General features: G+C 42.9%; 1 protein-coding gene across 3 annotated transcripts in view; it reads right to left on the reverse strand.

The window, feature by feature from the left end:
• Window positions 1–469: 469 nt before the first annotated feature.
• LOC121458869 (protein FAM126B-like) overlaps window positions 470–18,143 on the reverse strand; it is a 56,841-nt gene continuing 39,167 nt past the window's right edge. For 2 of the 3 annotated variants that reach the window (XM_041668200.1, XM_041668203.1), the window contains 5 exons: window positions 15,995–16,111; window positions 15,336–15,423; window positions 13,446–13,605; window positions 12,562–12,723; window positions 470–8,691 (listed from right to left, as the gene is read on the reverse strand). In XM_041668200.1, the coding sequence (XP_041524134.1) occupies window positions 8,090–8,691; window positions 12,562–12,723; window positions 13,446–13,605; window positions 15,336–15,423; window positions 15,995–16,111 (1,129 nt within the window). In that variant the 3' untranslated portion in view covers window positions 470–8,089. The remainder of the gene's footprint in view (window positions 8,692–12,561; window positions 12,724–13,445; window positions 13,606–15,335; window positions 15,424–15,994; window positions 16,112–18,143) is intronic. The other variant, XM_041668202.1, reaches the window with a different exon arrangement.

Consider the following 18,143-nt stretch of genomic DNA (forward strand, 5'->3'; position numbering starts at 1 on the left):
CTCTGGTTATAGATATGTGCACCACCAGTTTTTGTCTGTGTCATTTCCTGGTGTCATATAACTTTAATGTATTGCCTTACTCTAATAAGATATATATTAAAAATTCAGATATACCTAGCAGGTGTGATGGTGTATGGTTTTAATGCCAGCACATGGGAGGCAGAGGTAGGTAGGTCTCCGAGTTACATGTCAGCCTGGTCTACACATAAAACAAATTCACACACACGTGAGTAAAATGGCATTTAAAATACAGCGAGAAGGACTGTGGTGAACTATAAAACTACGGTAAGATAAAATCAACTCAAGGAAATCCACTTAAAAGCCAAATAGAGCTGTATTTTTACAGCTGTACAAAAGAAAATTTACATTCTCAATGTAGCTAGATACATCAAGGGAGACATGACACATCCCTCAAGAGACACAATATTTAACATCTGAGATGTTACATTTCTGCACCGCAGATTGATACTGAATTTTTTACATCTTTATTTACAATAACTTAAAATATTCTTTCATCTCTGGCCGATATTTACAAGTTCAACAGTGACCACATTTCACAGTTCAACAACCAACAGCATGAATCCATCCGGTCAGACAGGCTAATGGCTCACATGCACCAATACATATGATTTTAGATGTGCGTTTATTTTTTTTCTTCAGCTCTGGGGGAAAAAAAAGATTTTTTTTGTCCTAGGTTGAAAGGACACTCGTCAGGAACGATCATACTTTTTATATGTCTGTCCAGTAGTTTCAGCAGCAGAATCCCACCAATGTTGGGGAAGTTTACACAAAGCTACAGATTGATGTTAGTTAAAAACAACAACAAGAAGTTGATCTAAATATCCTCTTATGAAACAAATAATAAAAGCAGGGTATTTTGTTTGCCTGTTACAGAAGTCACATTACATACAGCCAAGGCAATAAAACCCTTGCACTGCTAAGATGGTTTCTTTTAGCCAATTTTAAACAGAATTTAATAAAGCCTGCCTAATTTTAGAAGAACCTAAAGATACAATGTAAACACAGACTTCAAACATTGCTACAATGTAAACACACTGACTTCAAACATTGCTAACATCACATGGAGCATCTTTCATATCTTTGCTTCTATTTAGAAAGGATAATTAAAAACCCAAACCATTATCAGTCTGTCGTTATCTGAAAGCCAATCTTCTCGTCTGAGAAGCGACACATTCTTGTTTGTTTTTATTCAGATAGGATTTCATTAGCCCTGGCTACTCTGGAATTCACCACCAGTACCAGGCTGGCCTTGAACTCACGGACAACTGTCTGCCTCTGCCTCTGGCCTGTGCCACCATGCCCCATCCAATATTTATTAACTATAATAAAAGGACTTGTTTGGAATAGCAGTTTCAAAAAAAACTGTGTTTCATGATTTAATAAATCATTACACAGATTAAACCCTTTAGATCTTTTTGGCCTACGTCTTTTACAGATGTTTTAGCTTCCTTTAAGCCAATTATGTTTTCAAGAGTGGACATGTACAAAAATCAATGTGAATCAATCATTAGTTCAGCTAATAATAACACCAGAAACAAACGCCTCTGCCCACTCAGGAGCACCCTTCAGTAAGTTTCCCTATAATTCACCTAAACAATCCATAATAAAACTGACAAGCCAAATCCTTAATTTTAATATGTCATAAGGAATACAAGTTATTCTCTAATTGGTACTGTTATTGGAGCACTGACATCTTACTGATGTAAGGATAAACACAATCCTGTACGTCTGTTACTGTATTTGTGTCTCCCAGTTCAAATCATGTATACTTGTTCCCTTTGGTGTGAGAAAGCAATTGCATTAAAGGAGCTAAGTTACTTAATAGACATTCTGAAAATAATTTTGGTAGCATTTTCTTTGGTAAATTTTGTAACTGATGAAGACATAAAAACATCTCCTGATAAGACCAACACTGAACTGTTACACTCGAGTACAGCAAGCCACATAGCAACTCTGTGGATGGGGACAGATCATCCAATTGGGTGCAGTTCTCTCTGTACATACAAAGATCTATTAGCCTACCTTCAGGTACACAACTTTAAAAAAATATTTATTTATTTATTATGTATACATTATTCTGTCTGTGTGTATGCCTGCAGGCCAGAAGAGGGCACCGGACCTCATTGCAGATGGTTGTGAGCCACCATGTGGATGCTGGGAATTGAACTCAGGATCTTTGGAAGAGCAGGCAATGCTTTTACCCTCTGAGCCATCTCTCCAGCCCCCCAGGTACACAGTTTTTAAAACAGACTCATTTATACCTTACGATACACTTGAGTCTACTCTTTTGGTAAACCCTATTAAATGTAGTAATATGATATCAGACATATGAGTATGTCTCAGTCTGTAAACATCACAAACCCATCTTCTTCACGTTCAGAAGCAAAACCCACATAGGAACTCTCGTCTCTGAACTGTTACTCTCGTTTCTGTTTTTATTTTTTTATTTTTCGAGACAAGGTTTCTATGTGGTTTTGGAGCCTGTCCTGGAACTAGCTCTTTACTCTCGTTTCTGAACTGTTACTCTCGTCTCTGAACTGTTACTCTCGTCTCTGAACTGTTACTCTCGTCTCTGAACTGTTACTCTCGTCTCTGAACTGTTACTCTCGTTTCTGAACTGTTACTCTCGTTTCTGAATTGTTACTCTCATTTCTGAATTGTTACTCTCATTTCTGAATTGTTACTCTCATTTCTGCCCGTTACTTCATGTCCTCCTACATTTCTGCAAAACTGTATCCTGAATTTGGTCTTGTATATACTTCTCATAGGACAAATGTCTAATGTTACAAAAATACTGCCAGGAGAGGGGGCGGGGAAGAAGCAAGACTTTGTGGTGTGTGGTCAGGGTTAGACAAGGAGGCGGGGCTGTTCCTCCTCCATGACCAGTAGGTTCTCTGCAGTACAGTACCAGGGTGATGCTACCTGTTAGATTCACACAGCACAAACGATACTAAAGGTTGTCTCAACACATTAGCATGGGAAATTGTACCAGTCTGATGACTCAGGATTTTATTAATATTATTTTACACTGTATTTCATGTTTATTCAATCTGGCAAATACTCTATTTTTAAGAGGTTAAGCTGTCAATTGCTGGTTTTCAAATCACTTATTCTTGCAAACCACTTTAAGAAAATTAAAATATTTCAATAAGTGTCTCACCCAACTTGGTGATGGAACAACAGTGGGCATTCAGCTCAAAAGAGAAGAGCCTCTTGCTCCAACGGCATCGTATAACCCCAGTGCAGAAAAGCCACTCAGAGAGTCCTGTGCAGTTTCTAATCACCAGTATGACATTCTATTCTTTTTAAATGGAAAAACAATATATAATTGAAATACTAAGCTTTTTGGTTAAGAAACCCCTTTATAATATAATCCAAGTTCAGAAATGGAGTGATCCTCCTTCTCAGTGTTTTACAGTGTGCTATCCTACCCATAAAGACAAAAACTAGTATTTTTATTTATAAACATGCGGTGAATTAGATGAGACTGTCGGTTATCGACAACTGAAGTCCTCAAAAATGGACCAAAGGAACCGCACGAAACAAGGTGGGGAAGACACACCACTGCATCAGGGTGCTCACGGAAACAGTGCAAACAAAAGCAACCTGGAGAAGTTCTCCTCAGTATCCTGGTGTCTGATAAATCCAGGAAGCTTAAAGTTACTGAACGGAATTTAGACTTCAGGTTGCAGACACTGAGGTTACACAGGGCTGCTTTCATACAGTTTATGTTATTAGTGGCAGAGGCCACTGCTCATGGAATCATAAGCACAGTAAGGAACAGCGTCTCTCCGGCTTAGGACTGAATGGGATCGAGTTTCTCTTTACTTTGCTTCCCTCCAGAGTGTGTGTCCTTGGTGACTGAAAACGGGCTGATTCAAACTCACTTTCAAACTGTTACAACACTGATCAATGTCATTCCGTTGGGTTTATTTTATAACAAACAAATCCCCACAAATACAAATAACATGGCAGTATGTCACTGCTGTGTGGCAGAGAACTCATAAGGCATAAATCAGAAGAGAATAACGTGCTGCACAGGTGTCTATGTTTGAGCACTACATCCCCATCTATGTTATTTTACATTTTTTTCCCTGGAATTAATACTTTCCTTAATGTGTTCACCAACTGCTAGACCAGAAACTGAGGAATCGCAGAAACGGAAAAGTATCCGTATATACATTTACCAAGTATGGGTAACAAGAGGCATCGGGGTGTGGCTATGCTGTTGACCAGGGCCAAGGTTTGAGAATGGCTGGACCTTACTTCACAGCCTCTGACGGTGAAGGTGTGTGTATGGCCGAGAGAGCAGCTAGGTCATCCCCTGGGTTTCTCCTAATGCAGCAATTCTGATCTGCACTAGAAGGCACCGAACAGCAAGCTGGAAACCGGAGGGTGTTAGTAAAGGAACAAGACTTTATTACCTCCTTGGCTTCTTAATATATTTTCATATTTTAAAGCCTTACTTCTAAGTTACCTTTCTGCTGTACATTTTAGTTTTCTTATTAGTAGTTAAAGTCACACAGAAGAACTCCCAAACCTTCAGGTGCTCAACTCTGTAATCTGACCTGGCGCAGATGGCTCCGACCGTTTTTTCTCTTAGTGGGACGAAGCTTCATGGAAGTCGGGAAGCAGCAAAGGGAGGTTGTTAAAGATAAAGAATGGGCACTTCTGGCTGACGTGTAACGGGTGCTGTATAACTGAACAAAAACCATTTAAATCAGATGCTGGAAGCACAGCAGTTAGAAAGAGTCTTAGAAAACTTATTTCATTTGAACTATTACCTAAGACCATGGCTATAAAGTGTAAATGAGGATTTCTTTACTGAGACCAAATCACAGCTCAAAGGACAGGATTCAAATGTTACAGGGTCACATATATGCATATGTAAAATATACATAGCAATAAATGAAAGTCTTGTAAGATGAACTTTTTTTTTTCCTTTTGGTTTTGCATGACAGGGTTTTCTCTGTGTAGCCCTGGCTGTCCTGGAACTCACTCTATAGACCAGGGTGACCTTGAACTCAGAGGGCTGGGACTAAGTGCATGTGCCATCACACACTTGGAAAATATCTTAAAACCAACATTACAGTTATAATATTTCTAATTAAAAGACATTTTCTTGTATTTACTACAGTTTATGCTATGATTTCAAATTTTTTGGTATTCTTTTGTGCTTTAATTAAAATGCTTGATTTAGATGCCAACATATGTGCACTTGGGTCCACGAGCCTCTTACATAACCAAGTGCATGCTGCCGTACCGTGAGGGACACCTTCCACACGCGTGCTGCCGTACCGTGAGGGACACCTTCCACACACGTGCTGCCGTACCATGAGGGACACCTTCCACATGCGTGTTGCCGTACTGTGACCGACACCTTCCACACTCATGCTGCCGACCGTGACCGACACCTTCCACACGCGTGCTGCCGTACTGTGACCGACACCTTCCACACTCATGCTGCCGACCGTGACCGACACCTTCCACACGCGTGCTGCCATACCGTGACCGACACCTTCCACACGCGTGCTGCCGTACGGTGACCGACACCTTCCACACGCGTGCTGCCATACCGTGACCGACACCTTCCACACGCGTGCTGCCGTACCGTGACCGACACCTTCCACACGCGTGCTGCCGTACCGTGACCGACACCTTCCACACGCGTGCTGCCGTACCGTGAGGGACACCTTCCACACGCATGTTGCCGTACGGTGACGGACACCTTCCACACGCGTGCTGCCGTACCGTGACGGACACCTTCCACACGCGTGCTGCCGTACCGTGACGGACACCTTCCACACGTGTGCTGCCGTACCGTGACCGACACCTTCCACACGTGTGCTGCTGACCGTGAGGGACACCTTCCACACGCGTGCTGCCAACCGTGACCGACACCTTCCACACGCGTGCTGCCGATTGTGAAGGACACCTTCCACACGCGTGCTGCCGTACCGTGACCGACACCTTCGAAACCTTCCACACGCGTGTTGCCGTACGGTGACCGACACCTTCCACACGTGTGCTGCTGACCGTGACGGACACCTTCCACACGCGTGCTGCCGTACCGTGAAGGACACCTTCCACACGCGTGCTGCCGACCGTGAAGGACACCTTCCACACGCGTGCTGCCGACTGTGAAGGACACCATCCTTCATGCACTAGAAACCTCGTCTGTTTAGAATGTTAGGAAAAGTTTACTTCTCCAGTTTCCACTGCTTTATAATTTTCTAGTTTATACAACATCAGTGAAATGAGTAGAAACGGGACTGAAATGTGTCTGTGATAGCTGCATATCATATCGTAAAAACCAATAAATCATGGCAATGATGTGAATAACCGCTGAGGCTCTAGTTTTCCATTTTGTAGACCATCAGATCCAATCAGGGATAGTCTAACAGACACACAGACAGACGACTCTTCCAAAAGTCGTGGTGCGGAAAAAAAGAGAGGTGTTTTCCTGGTTAATTTATCAAATTCTACCGTAAACGGAGATAAAACAATTCTGTCAATTAAGAGAACACTTGCTTTCAATAAAGGCAGTATATTTTTCTTTCACAACGACACATGAAATGTCTACACGTACAAGGGTATGTGTAACTCATGGTTTTGAGATGGACAGCAGATGAAGACACAATACTGATTTTCAAAATCCCAGTACATTCCCTTCTTTTTCAAACAAAGCCTGAGACCCAGAAGAGATTGTAAGAAAGTCTTTCCCAACCAAATCACACAAAAGAACTGAGCCAATAATGCATTCTTGTAACCTCTTAGCAGTCACCAAACGCTACTGACATACATTCAACATCGAGCTTACTGGCATGATTTCAAAGTTTTATAAAAACGAGAAACTTTGCAGATAATCAGAAGATACACAAATTGCATTAAACGCAAAGGCAGTGTGGTCCTTGTGGAGAAATCAAGTCAGTACCCTCGGGTAGAAACGCTCTATAAAAATGTGTCACATTGAAGCATCAGTGTTTTCAGCCAGTTTTCTGTCCCTGATGCATGTCCTCGGAGCGTACGATCTCAGGACTTTAGGCTTCTTTATCATCCACTATCTGACTGAATTTAGGTACATCTGGGAAGCAGCTGAAAGGGATTCTCCGACAGCCTGACGTCACAGAACGTGGACCGAGAAATCCCCCTCTTTACCTGAAGACGCACGGTTCCTACTTCAGTCATCATCAGCTCACACAGGAAGAGAAGGAAACAGTTACAACCTCACCTCACTTACACTCTCACGCAAACCAAACAAAGCACCCTTCCCCCCACGAAACCCCAGCACCAAAGAAAGTGTCAATCATTCCCAGGAAATAGAGCATGCCCCTTGGAGTCTCTGATTGGCTAGTTCAAACTTTAAGGGCAGAAATGTCCCTAAGTCCTTGTGGGAAGAGGGAAGACGTGTTGTTGATGACTACAGAGCCATTGAGAAAGTGCATTAATTACACAATCAACTCGGAGCCTTCCCCTCCGGTGGAGGTGCTCACAAGCTGACTAAATGCCTCAATAACTAAACGTTTATGATCTTGGGATCGAGGAAAGGGGGCAGCTAGCCTCGTTTTAATGAAACACCGCAGTAGTCTACCACCTTCCCCGTGCTTCTCAAGACTATAACATTGCACAGACTCAGAGAAGTCTGAAGTCATAGCAGAATCTCTGAGGCACTCCTGGTTAAGAGAGAGAAAAAAAATGATCCAGTTATCTCCATAGTTCCATAGATTATGTGAACAAACCCGTTTTGTTTTTAAACAAAAGCCGAAGGATCACTTCATAGGGATCATACACCATTTCCTCTACCACCTCCTCAGTCCCGATCAGCCTACGACGGATTGCACGTTACCCAAGGAGAAAGGAAGGCGTCGAAAAGGCAAACATCTTACACAGCTTCACAAACACATTTGCAAGGAATGGGTGGAGGAAATGAAAGGGGAGAGAAAACCTTATTGCTGTTTCCATACAAAATACAGTATGAAGATGCCTAGGCTAAATCACAATGTGGGATGAAGGGTCCTGCACAATGAAATGTTCAGTTTGAAAGGTAAGCGGATGGGGGACATCAGAACTACACCTGGGATATCAGCTGCATATTGAAACTCGGGGATCGAGACTGCTTTGTTAGGGGGGCTCCTGGGCTGAGGAGCTCCTTGCCTTCACCAGCATGCCCTAGCCGGTCTTCCTGGAGGCTGATGGCTGAGTATCGATTGGCATTTGTGGCTGCCAGGTTAGTCACCCCCTCAGTGCCGACCCCGATGCTGGTACCGGCTTGACTGCCGTTTACATAGTCAAACGATTTACTCGAGGAAGCGCTGGCTGTCCGAATTAGACTTAAGCTATTGGTTTTTGGCACCACCTGGCCGGCAGGCAGACTCAGGTGTTTCTTCATCGGCGTCAGCTCCACTGAATCTAAACTAAGATCTGCTGGCTGTACAAACTGCCTGCGAACTACTGAATCGCGAGGGCTCTCACTGGATTTGCCGGCAGACGCGGTTTCCTTATCTTTGGAGGATCGACCGGTGGCTACTTTCCGTAAGCTTCCTCCCCTCTGAGACGAGGACGACGCTTTGGTCCCATGTGGCTGGCTGCTGAGGGAAGCCCCAGATGAGAAGCCCTCGTCTGCATCGTTCACGTTTAAAGAGTCCTCTCCGCCATTGAGACCCTCAGCACCTACAAGAAACCAGACAGACTCAGCAACAGCTGGATGGGCACAAAGCACTGACCTGCTCTCATCGATGTTACTACGTCTGTAATGACCTTCGGGCCACAAACCTCCACACAGAATTAACACGCTGATCATCGTCTTCATCTTTATATGTCCTGATCTTGGGAAACTACCCGCAAGCGCTAACTAGTGAACTGTCAACATCTAGACACAGAAAACTAAAACACGGCACTGTAAAACCACACTGCTACCCATCTGAAGTCACTGTATCTACAGGTTTTAAAGCAAAACTCGTTCCTCCTTTGTACAACAGGAATTCTCTTCTAACTCCAGTTATCCAGAGCTGTCCCAAGTTATTCAGGCCTACAGGCCAAGCCTTTTCAGTTACAATAAAAATGCATTATTTATTTGGTAGCTAACTGCATTTATATAGCTTTTTAATGTATTTCTTTTTATTATCTACTAAATTTGCCAACTCAACTAAAACACGACGTTGCTTTGGTAACTCTACAATCCCGTCTTGTCTCATGGACACACCTGCATACTGATTTCCGTATTTCCCAAGTCAATCAGCATAAAGGATATACTGACTGTGAGGTGGCAAAGGGGGCCAGCAGGGATATTTCTACTGTCTGTATTTTATATTTCCCAACAGTTTACTTTTTTCTTTTCTTTCGAGACAGGGTTTCACTGTTTAACAGTCTTAGCTGTCCTGGAACTTGCTCTGTAGACCAGGCTGGCCTCGAACTCACAGAGATCCACCTGCCTCTGCCTCCTGAGTTCTGCGAGATGCGGACCATGTGCAATATAATGAGGCTGCAGTTTCCAGACAGCCCCATTCTCTTACTGAAAGGTCTGATCAAATAGTCTCAAAATTAATGTTTTCTTCTTTCAAAAACTGAAAACATTTTCCCAGACTGAAAGAAAACTTGAATCTATAAAATAGATATTAACATGATAGTTAAGGTAAAATGTTAGGGAACAATCTAAATACTACTTTCAGATACAGGTTACCAAAGCAAAATGTATATATTCAAACATAATCTTCTACTTAACATAGTACCTGAGAAAATAAAAATATTTTTTAGCTACATTTCTTCACATGAATTCAAATTAGGCATCCTTAAAGCAAAAGACAATTTGTTCCATAAATGTATTTAAGTGTAAATACAGACATTAATATCTACAGCGATTTGATGTTAAATCACCATGCAAAGCCATGTGGAAATCCATTTACAGAAAAGAGAAAAGCAAGTGACATGAGTTCTCTCAGCCGCTGCGGGAGACCCGAGGACCGTGCACCTCGGAAATGGAAACTTTAGGTCAGATTTGCATCACTTCTTTTAATAACTGACTTCTAAGTAGTATAAATAATTCCAAATATTCAGAAGTATCAATATTAAACTGGATTGAGTTTATCTAAGTGGTCAGGACAGGAGACTGAGAGACTCAGTGTTGGTCTGAATTTTGCTGCATGCAGATCTGGTGCCCAAGCAATCCGGCTATGTGAGAGGGAGGATAACATAAAAGCACCATGCAGGAGACTCTGCTGCTATTCAAATACCAGAAATGCTATTGCAATTTAATACAACAGTGATCACACATAAATCACAGGCACTACCTTAAAGTCTTCCTTGAATTTAAACATATAGTAAACAAATGAATTTTTAAAATTTTATTACTATTTTTATTGTATTTGTATCAGTATCTTCTGTGTCTGTGGGTGTGGAGGTCAGAGGACTCCTGTGGGGCTGGTGTTCCCTGTCTAACTGCACACGGGTTCTACAGCACACTCAGATCCTCGGGCTTGTAGGGCAAACACCTTTAACAACTCAACAATTTTGCCTACCCTAATAAACACACTTTTATTGTAAAAACATTACTATAAATATATTTTACTTTAGAGTACATTATATATGTGATCATAAAAGCTTCAGGGTTTTAGTGAATGAACAAAATTCTCATAAATATTAATCAATTTCCTTTTCTCTGTCTTAAAAACCCTCAAAGGATGCTGCGTAGTGGCACACACTTTTAATCCCAGTACTCGGGAGGTGGTGGCAAATGGATCTCTGATGAGGCCAGCCTGGTCTACAGAGAGAATTCCAGGACACCCAGGGCTACACAGAAAAACCCATTCTCGAAAAACCAAAACCAAGACCACCACCAACAGAAACCCCCAGGGAAATAAAACGCAACTGAGTCTCAGAACATGCTTCCCGTTGTAGCTTTTCTGTAGGTGAAAACACGCATGACTCCAAGACACACAGCTGGAAAGGGCTTCACTGACCCTTCTGTCCACAGCATGTTCCCTAACTTTTGCACCTACGAACACGTGTTTAAACCCACAACTACCCCAGGTTAAGAGATAAAATTATCTTGTCCTTTTGTGAGACAGGGACTCTCTGCCTCTGTCTGCACTGGTCTGGAACGCACAAGAGAGTAGGCTGGCCTGAGTCTCCTCAGTTAGGAGCAGAGGTGTGCGCCACCACACCAGCTCCAAGTGCGCTAAAGAACTGTATCCACTGTCCTTGGTCTATACACCCTGCACACTATCTCAAACATTCAAGATGAATTACTGTTTTGGTTCCTTTTCAAAGCCTATGACTGACGAATTAGAAGTAATGCTTTAGCCTAGTGTCACACCGGCAAGAATTTCAATGTCAATATGGTGTTATTTTTAGCACAAATACTCTCAACATCCTAACAATAATTATACATAAACAGAAAATGGTTTATTTAGTCATCAATAATGAAAAATAGATTGTTGTTTAGTTTGGATCCACTCTAGGTTCCAAAAATCTACTAATTTTATATATATTTTGCATTTAGACAAGAAAGATCTAATTGCTCTAGGGGTTAGATAGAGATAGGAAATAGACCAGAAGGGAAGGCACACCTCCACAGGCACGTCAGGAAGAGTCTCTACAGCAGGACCACCTGTGGGGGCAGCGGGCCATGCACATGCACAAGTGTTACATGGAGTGAGACAATCTGGGCAAACGGGTGAGGAACCAAGGGAACATTTAGATTCTTACTGAGCATGCTCAAAGTTCTAGTACACCAAAGAGAGACATACTTCTGTAAGGTAGAAAGTAAATGTTCTGTGTTTGTTCTTTTAGTATGAAGAGCTGGTCTCTTTCAAGGGCACTCAGAGATGTATTAGTGTAGTTTTAGGGTAGTCCTCCAGGGGCTATGGGCTACAGTTCTGTCTTCCACAAAGCTAACTCCTGTGGCGTTCCATGCACAGGGCTCCTATCTGCCTACACCTACACAGGAGAGACAAAGCTCTGCTCTGCTCACGACCTGCGAACAACACACTTCATCCGTCTGGGGCTATCGTTATTCATAAACACAGGGAGGGCACAACGCTTCGGGACAGCAGTCAGAAGATGTCAGGGATTTATTAGGAACTTAGTCCAGCTGTTGAGAAGCCGGCCAGTTCCAGCGCTCTGTCAGAGAAGGGAGATACCCTAGGAACATAGCTCCACTTGGGTTTCTTAAGTGGACTTGTATTTAAAACTCTCTTCACAGACTTTTACAGAAGAAACCATCCTGTGTGCACATTAGTACGGACGATGCTGCATTAGAGTAAACATGCTCAGTAATGAAAGCCTCCAAGCGTTTGCAGACTTTTCATCCTGCCTTGTTAGTAGCCATGCCAAGCTGCCGTCTGGTGACACAGGGAAGCAGACTCCAGGCCAGCACAAATGGCAACTGAAGATCGCACCTAACCTGGTGCTAGGCACAGGGGAGGAGGGCTGCTTTGCAAAGAGGAGCTAGTACACCCAGGGCAGTGGAGACACACACTACAACGGAAAGGTCCTCCTCCAGCAACTGCCTCACTGACTCCTGCCTCCTCATCTCTGTCCTACCCTCTGTGGTGGCTGCTGCCGAGGTGGGCTCCGGCGAGCCATGCTCAGGGGTCCTGCGCACCTCCCCCTCTCGCACACGTATGATCCCTAGGTCAGTGGAGCCGTGTTGGATCGGGGAGCCGGGAATACTCGAGTCAGCCTCGTTTGAGAAGTCAAAGCCATCTGGGATTCAACATATAACATTTTAGTACTTTTGTGCTGCTCTGTCCTCTTCTGAGCATTCTGACCCAGGCATGTACATATGGATGACATCAACACAAACACTATCTCCATAGCTACATGTGTGTGCACAGCTCACACACACATAAGGCAGCAGATGAACAATGTGAGGTTCGCAAGTGAACAGGGCAGAAAAATGGGGATCGTTAAAAATGACGACGTCTCGTAAGCAAGACAGCCTGACTCTTCAGGAACATGTCCGTAAAATATTGCTGGGTTCAGTTCTTAGGGAAAAAAAGGGAAAAACAAATATAAAAATCCAAAAATAAGAACCAGTTCCTCTGTGGATAGCGTGTATCATACAGTCAGCTGGACCAGTCGTGGTTTTCCCCCACAGTGCTCATACAGGTACCTTTTCCCAGTTAACAAGCTTAAAAGCAACACTGTCCCCGATTTTCATTACTAGTTAAAAAAAAAAGACAAAATTTACCTAGGTCTTATTCTTCGTTTTAACATTAATAGAACAACCTAACATCTTTCTACTTTATAAACAGACATTTTTACATCAAAATAACTAAGCATTATCACACTGCTAGTACCATTTTTAAATGAAACTACTTTACTTTAGTCCACAGAGCATCCATTACTACCAAGCATTAGTGGGTTTTGTACAAACAGTGCTAAGTTGATTTGAATCCATGAGGAAGCCATGGATTTGCACTGACCTTCTCTTCTCCACCGATGACGCCGGATTGAAGCTGTTGTAATCGCAGTCCGAGAGATCCTCGGCACTGTCGGAGTGACTTCCACTTTGAGGACTTTCTGACCTTCTTGAGAAGAATCAGGTGCATCAAATGGTAAGGAGTTTTTCATGGCATTGGCGACCTAAAGTGATAACATCAGTCTGTACAGATTTACAACCGACATACTACTTTACCTCTTCCATATGCATGTTCCCATTATTCTGAACATCCACAGATATACAATGTAGTATAATATAAAAGCACACGTGTCAGAAATGTTTATTTTCAATATTATATATTCTTTTTATTTTTTTGTGTGGTTTTTCGAGACAGGTGTTTCTCTGTAGCTTTGAAGCCTGTCCTGGAACTCACTCTGTACTAGGCTGGCCCCGAACTCACAGAGATCCGCCTGCCTCTGCCTCCCAATTGCTGGGATTAAAGGTGTGCACCACCACCGCCCAGCTGTTATCAATATTATATATTATTTTCAGCAGGAGTGCAGAAACGTGTTACTGTTTTATCACAGGTTAAGTTCTCTGTTATTATCACATGAAAAAGCAGGAATTCTAACTTGTTTTATATCTTAGTACAAATATTGAACATTTTTGTTTGGAATACTCTTTCCTTTTGAAACTCAGCAACTTCCAAAATCCAGTGTGTTATATGAGCCTGCTGAAAAAAATATATAATGTGGGTCTGGGTACAAGTTGAGCTGGTTGGTCCAGGCCACTGGGATGGCCCCATTCTGTCAAGGGGCAGAGCGAGCTCTCCCATGCCCATGGTGAGAGGTGAGGCCATCTCTCCCAGTGCAGAGGCGGCTCTCCTGCTACAGTGTCCAGGGACAAACAGGGCCAGGGACAGGCAGGGCCGCCCAGCATGCCTCATGGATTTCAGCAACCATTGCTCCCCTCTGTGACCCCTTGTGGCCTCTGATACAGTGTCCAGCAAGGGATGGGGCCAGGGACGGGCAGGGCCGCTCAGCATGCCACACGGATTTCAGCAACCATTGCTCCCCTCTGTGATCTCTTGTGACCTCACAGGCCATGGACATCACCACAGCTTTTTTTTTTTTTTCTAGACAGTGCTTCTCTGTGTAGCCCTGGCTGTCCTGGAACTCACTCTGTAGACCAGACTGGCCTTGAATCCAGAGATCTACCTGTCTCTGCCTCTTGGGTGTTAGGATTAAAGACAGTTACCACCACTGCCCACCTCTATAACTTTTCTATATAAAGGAAATAGTTAAGAATTTACATATTTCTGTGGAGAAAAATAATCTCCTTCAGTGACTACTTCATTTCTAAACTCTCCTAGTTTTGATAATAATAACAAAATGATTTCACACAAGATTAAACAGCCTTTCTTCTTCTCTACATCCGAGTAAAACTCAGGTGGCTGTCCCCCTTTAAGATAGCTTTACTGTCTGGAATAGCCAGTAGCTCACTGTGCAGCTGAGAACCTCCCGCACTTTGTGGCAATCTCCTGGTTCCGCTGGTATTTCCAGTGTAAACTACGACGCTCATCTTGGTCTTCTCTGTTCTTAAGGATTTCAAAATGTTTCATGTTTTCAATTTATCTCAACACCGCCCTGCCCTCTGCCCCTTGACAACACTGACCACATGCTTTAAGAAGAGTCAACACATGCCAGGCCGTGGTGGCACACACCTGTAATCCCAGCACTAGGGAGGCAGAGGCAGGTGGATCTCTGTGAGTTCCAGGCCAGCCTGGTCTACAGAGTGAGTTCCAGGACAGGTTCCAAAGCTATAGAGCAATCCTGCCTCGAAAAACAGAAACAGAAGAATCAACACAACTCCAGAACTAGGACCTAAACAAACCTCTACTCATCATGGAAAACAAATATAAAAAATGACTTACCAAGAGTGGCTGAGAAAAGAGCTCTAGCTGGGCTCTATAAATGATGTCATCAAGTACTTCCTGGCCAAGGTCCCACTGTCCATTATACCTGTGGGAGGCATTATTTAGTTCTTTCTTTCTTTCTGTTTTCAAGACAGGGTTTCTCTGCATAGCCCTGGCTGGCCTGGAACTCACAGAGATCCACCTGCCTCTGCCTCTCGAGTGCTGGGATTACAGGTGTGCTCCAGCATTGCTCTGCTATTTTGTACTTTTAATAGATATCTCTGACCTTCAGCACTTTAAAAGAAAATGGTTCCAAGTTCTACTTCTTTAGTTATAAAACAAAACTTACACTTTACATTTCATTGCTGAATGTATCCTATAGTTACTTATAACAAAATGAAGATTTCAGCTCTATGTTTCAAGTAGTTTAAGTTTCTTTAAACAAACTGGATTTTATCATGTGATGATATTCAGAGTAATCTCTTTAAAGTATTCATGATAAGAATAATGAACTATATGGAAATAATACAGATTGCATATAGGAAATTAAGTAGCTATGTTAAAAGTACTAGACAGACACTGTATTAGAAAAACAAGGTGGCAGACATATCGCGGAACTAAAGTCTCTGATAAAGAAGGAAAATCCCACGTGCAGAATTTATCTTCTTCCTACTCACATGGCATAGTACACGCCTGTGAGAAGCTGCACCATGAACTCAGGATCCAGCACTATCCGGCTGCAGACTTCCTTCCACTGCTTCTCCTGCTGCCGAGGAAACCCACTCACACAAACCCTGGAAGACAGTCGTTGAGAATGGTTTCCTGGTTGGCTGATCATAGACTTAACTCATCACTCTTCAGCTATCGGTGCCTGATAAACGCCAGAGTCGTGAACTGTAGAACATGCCTCATTTTCAATTTTTTAAAGCATGCCTTTATTCATAAAGCATGTATTTCATGAAGTGACAAGTTTCTCCAAACAGCTAACAATCTCTCTCACAGATATCTTTGTACCTATTCTCAAACATATACATACATACATAGCTTTTATCCATCCAAAATTGTAGTGGAGAATTACTAGATAGCACATACATCTTAAAACAGACATAGAAGAATACTGTTGCTCATGAGACCACAATTATTTGATGTTTTACGCAACCACTATTAAATGTGCACAACTGTTATCTACTCATTTTCTTTGCTGTGTAGTCCAGCACTGGACTGGAGACTCTCATGGCAGTGGGGCTGTTCCTTCCACAATTGATCCACCATGAGTAACCTCAAAACATCAAGGTCTGTTCTCCACACCTCAGCAGCACCTGTTCCCGGGTACTGCACACCAAGGACTTCTGGTGCTGTGGGACAATGGTTTTTTATCCTGTCACTTGTATTATTTTTAATAAAATGCTGATTAGCCAGGAGCCAGGCAGGAAGACCAGGCAGGAAGAAGAGGTGGGGCAAGAGAACAGGAGAATTCTGGGAAGAGGGAAGCTCAGTCTCCAGTCGTGACCCAACCACAGAGGAAGCAAGATGTGACTGCCTCACCGAAAAAGGTACCAAGCCACGTGGCTAACATAGACAAGAATAATGGGCTAATGTAAGTTATAAGAGTTAATAAGAAGCCTGAGCTAATAGGCCAATCAGTTTATAATTAATGTAGACCTCTGTGTGATTTCTTTGGGACTGAATGACAGCAGGGCGGGACAGAAACCTCAGTCAACATTTTGGTAGCTACTTGGCAGCATGAACTGCACTTTCCTTCTTTCCTTTTGAGACCCTGGCTGTCCTGGAACTCACAGAGATCCACCTGCCTCTGTCGCTGAGTGCTGGGATTAAAGACTGGGATTACTGCTCCTATAGCCAAGCTTGCCCTTGAATCTTCTACTTGCTGTTTATATATCAGTGTGTCCTTGTCCATTATGTTTAATTTTAAGATAACAGCTGATGCTAAATGAACTCTTTGGTCCTCTTTTAAGAAGGTGTAAGAGTGGTCATGATGCCAAATAGACTATGCTATCATCTCTGTAGGCAGTGATAACAAAGACCGTCGAAGCTCCTATTAGCCAAAATATCAAAACACCTGCCTTTTGTTTCACTGACTCATATAAACAGTGCTTCCAGGAGCAATCTGGTGTGCTGATAAATGACCCTAGACTTAGTGGACGGACCCGCCCCTTGTTCAGCTAGGCAACGTTCTATTGAGTGTTAAAATAAGCTTTTTTATCATTTTAAAATGTGTATATGTGTGTGTAAATGTTGTCTGCACATGTATATCTGTGTGTCAGTGTTTTGTCTGCACGTGTGTATCTGTGTGTCAGTGTTTTGTCTGCACGTGTGTATCTGTGTGTGTTTTGTCTGCACGTGTGTATCTGTGTGTAACTGTTTTGTCTGCACGTGTGTATCTGTGTGTAACTGTTTTGTCTGCACGTGTGTATCTGTGTGTAACTGTTTTGTCTGCACGTGTGTATCTGTGTGTAACTGTTTTGTCTGCACGTGTGTATCTGTGTGTCAGTGTTTTGTCTGCACGTGTGTATCTGTGTGTCAGTGTTTTGTCTGCACGTGTGTATCTGTGTGTCAGTGTTTTGTCTGCACGTGTGTATCTGTGAGTGTTTTGTCTGCACGTGTGTATCTGTGAGTGTTTTGTCTGCACGTGTGTATCTGTGTGTCAGTGTTTTGTCTGCACGTGTGTATCTGTGTGTCAGTGTTTTGTCTGCACGTGTGTATCTGTGAGTGTTTTGTCTGCACGTGTGTATCTGTGTGTCAGTGTTTTGTCTGCACGTGTGTATCTGTGTGTCAGTGTTTTGTCTGCACGTGTGTATCTGTGTG

The sequence above is a fragment of the Microtus oregoni genome, unplaced genomic scaffold (genome assembly GCF_018167655.1).
Source record: "Microtus oregoni isolate MIOR12 unplaced genomic scaffold, Mior012 000018F_ref0000195, whole genome shotgun sequence".
In the NCBI taxonomy this organism is placed as follows: Eukaryota; Metazoa; Chordata; class Mammalia; order Rodentia; family Cricetidae; genus Microtus; species Microtus oregoni.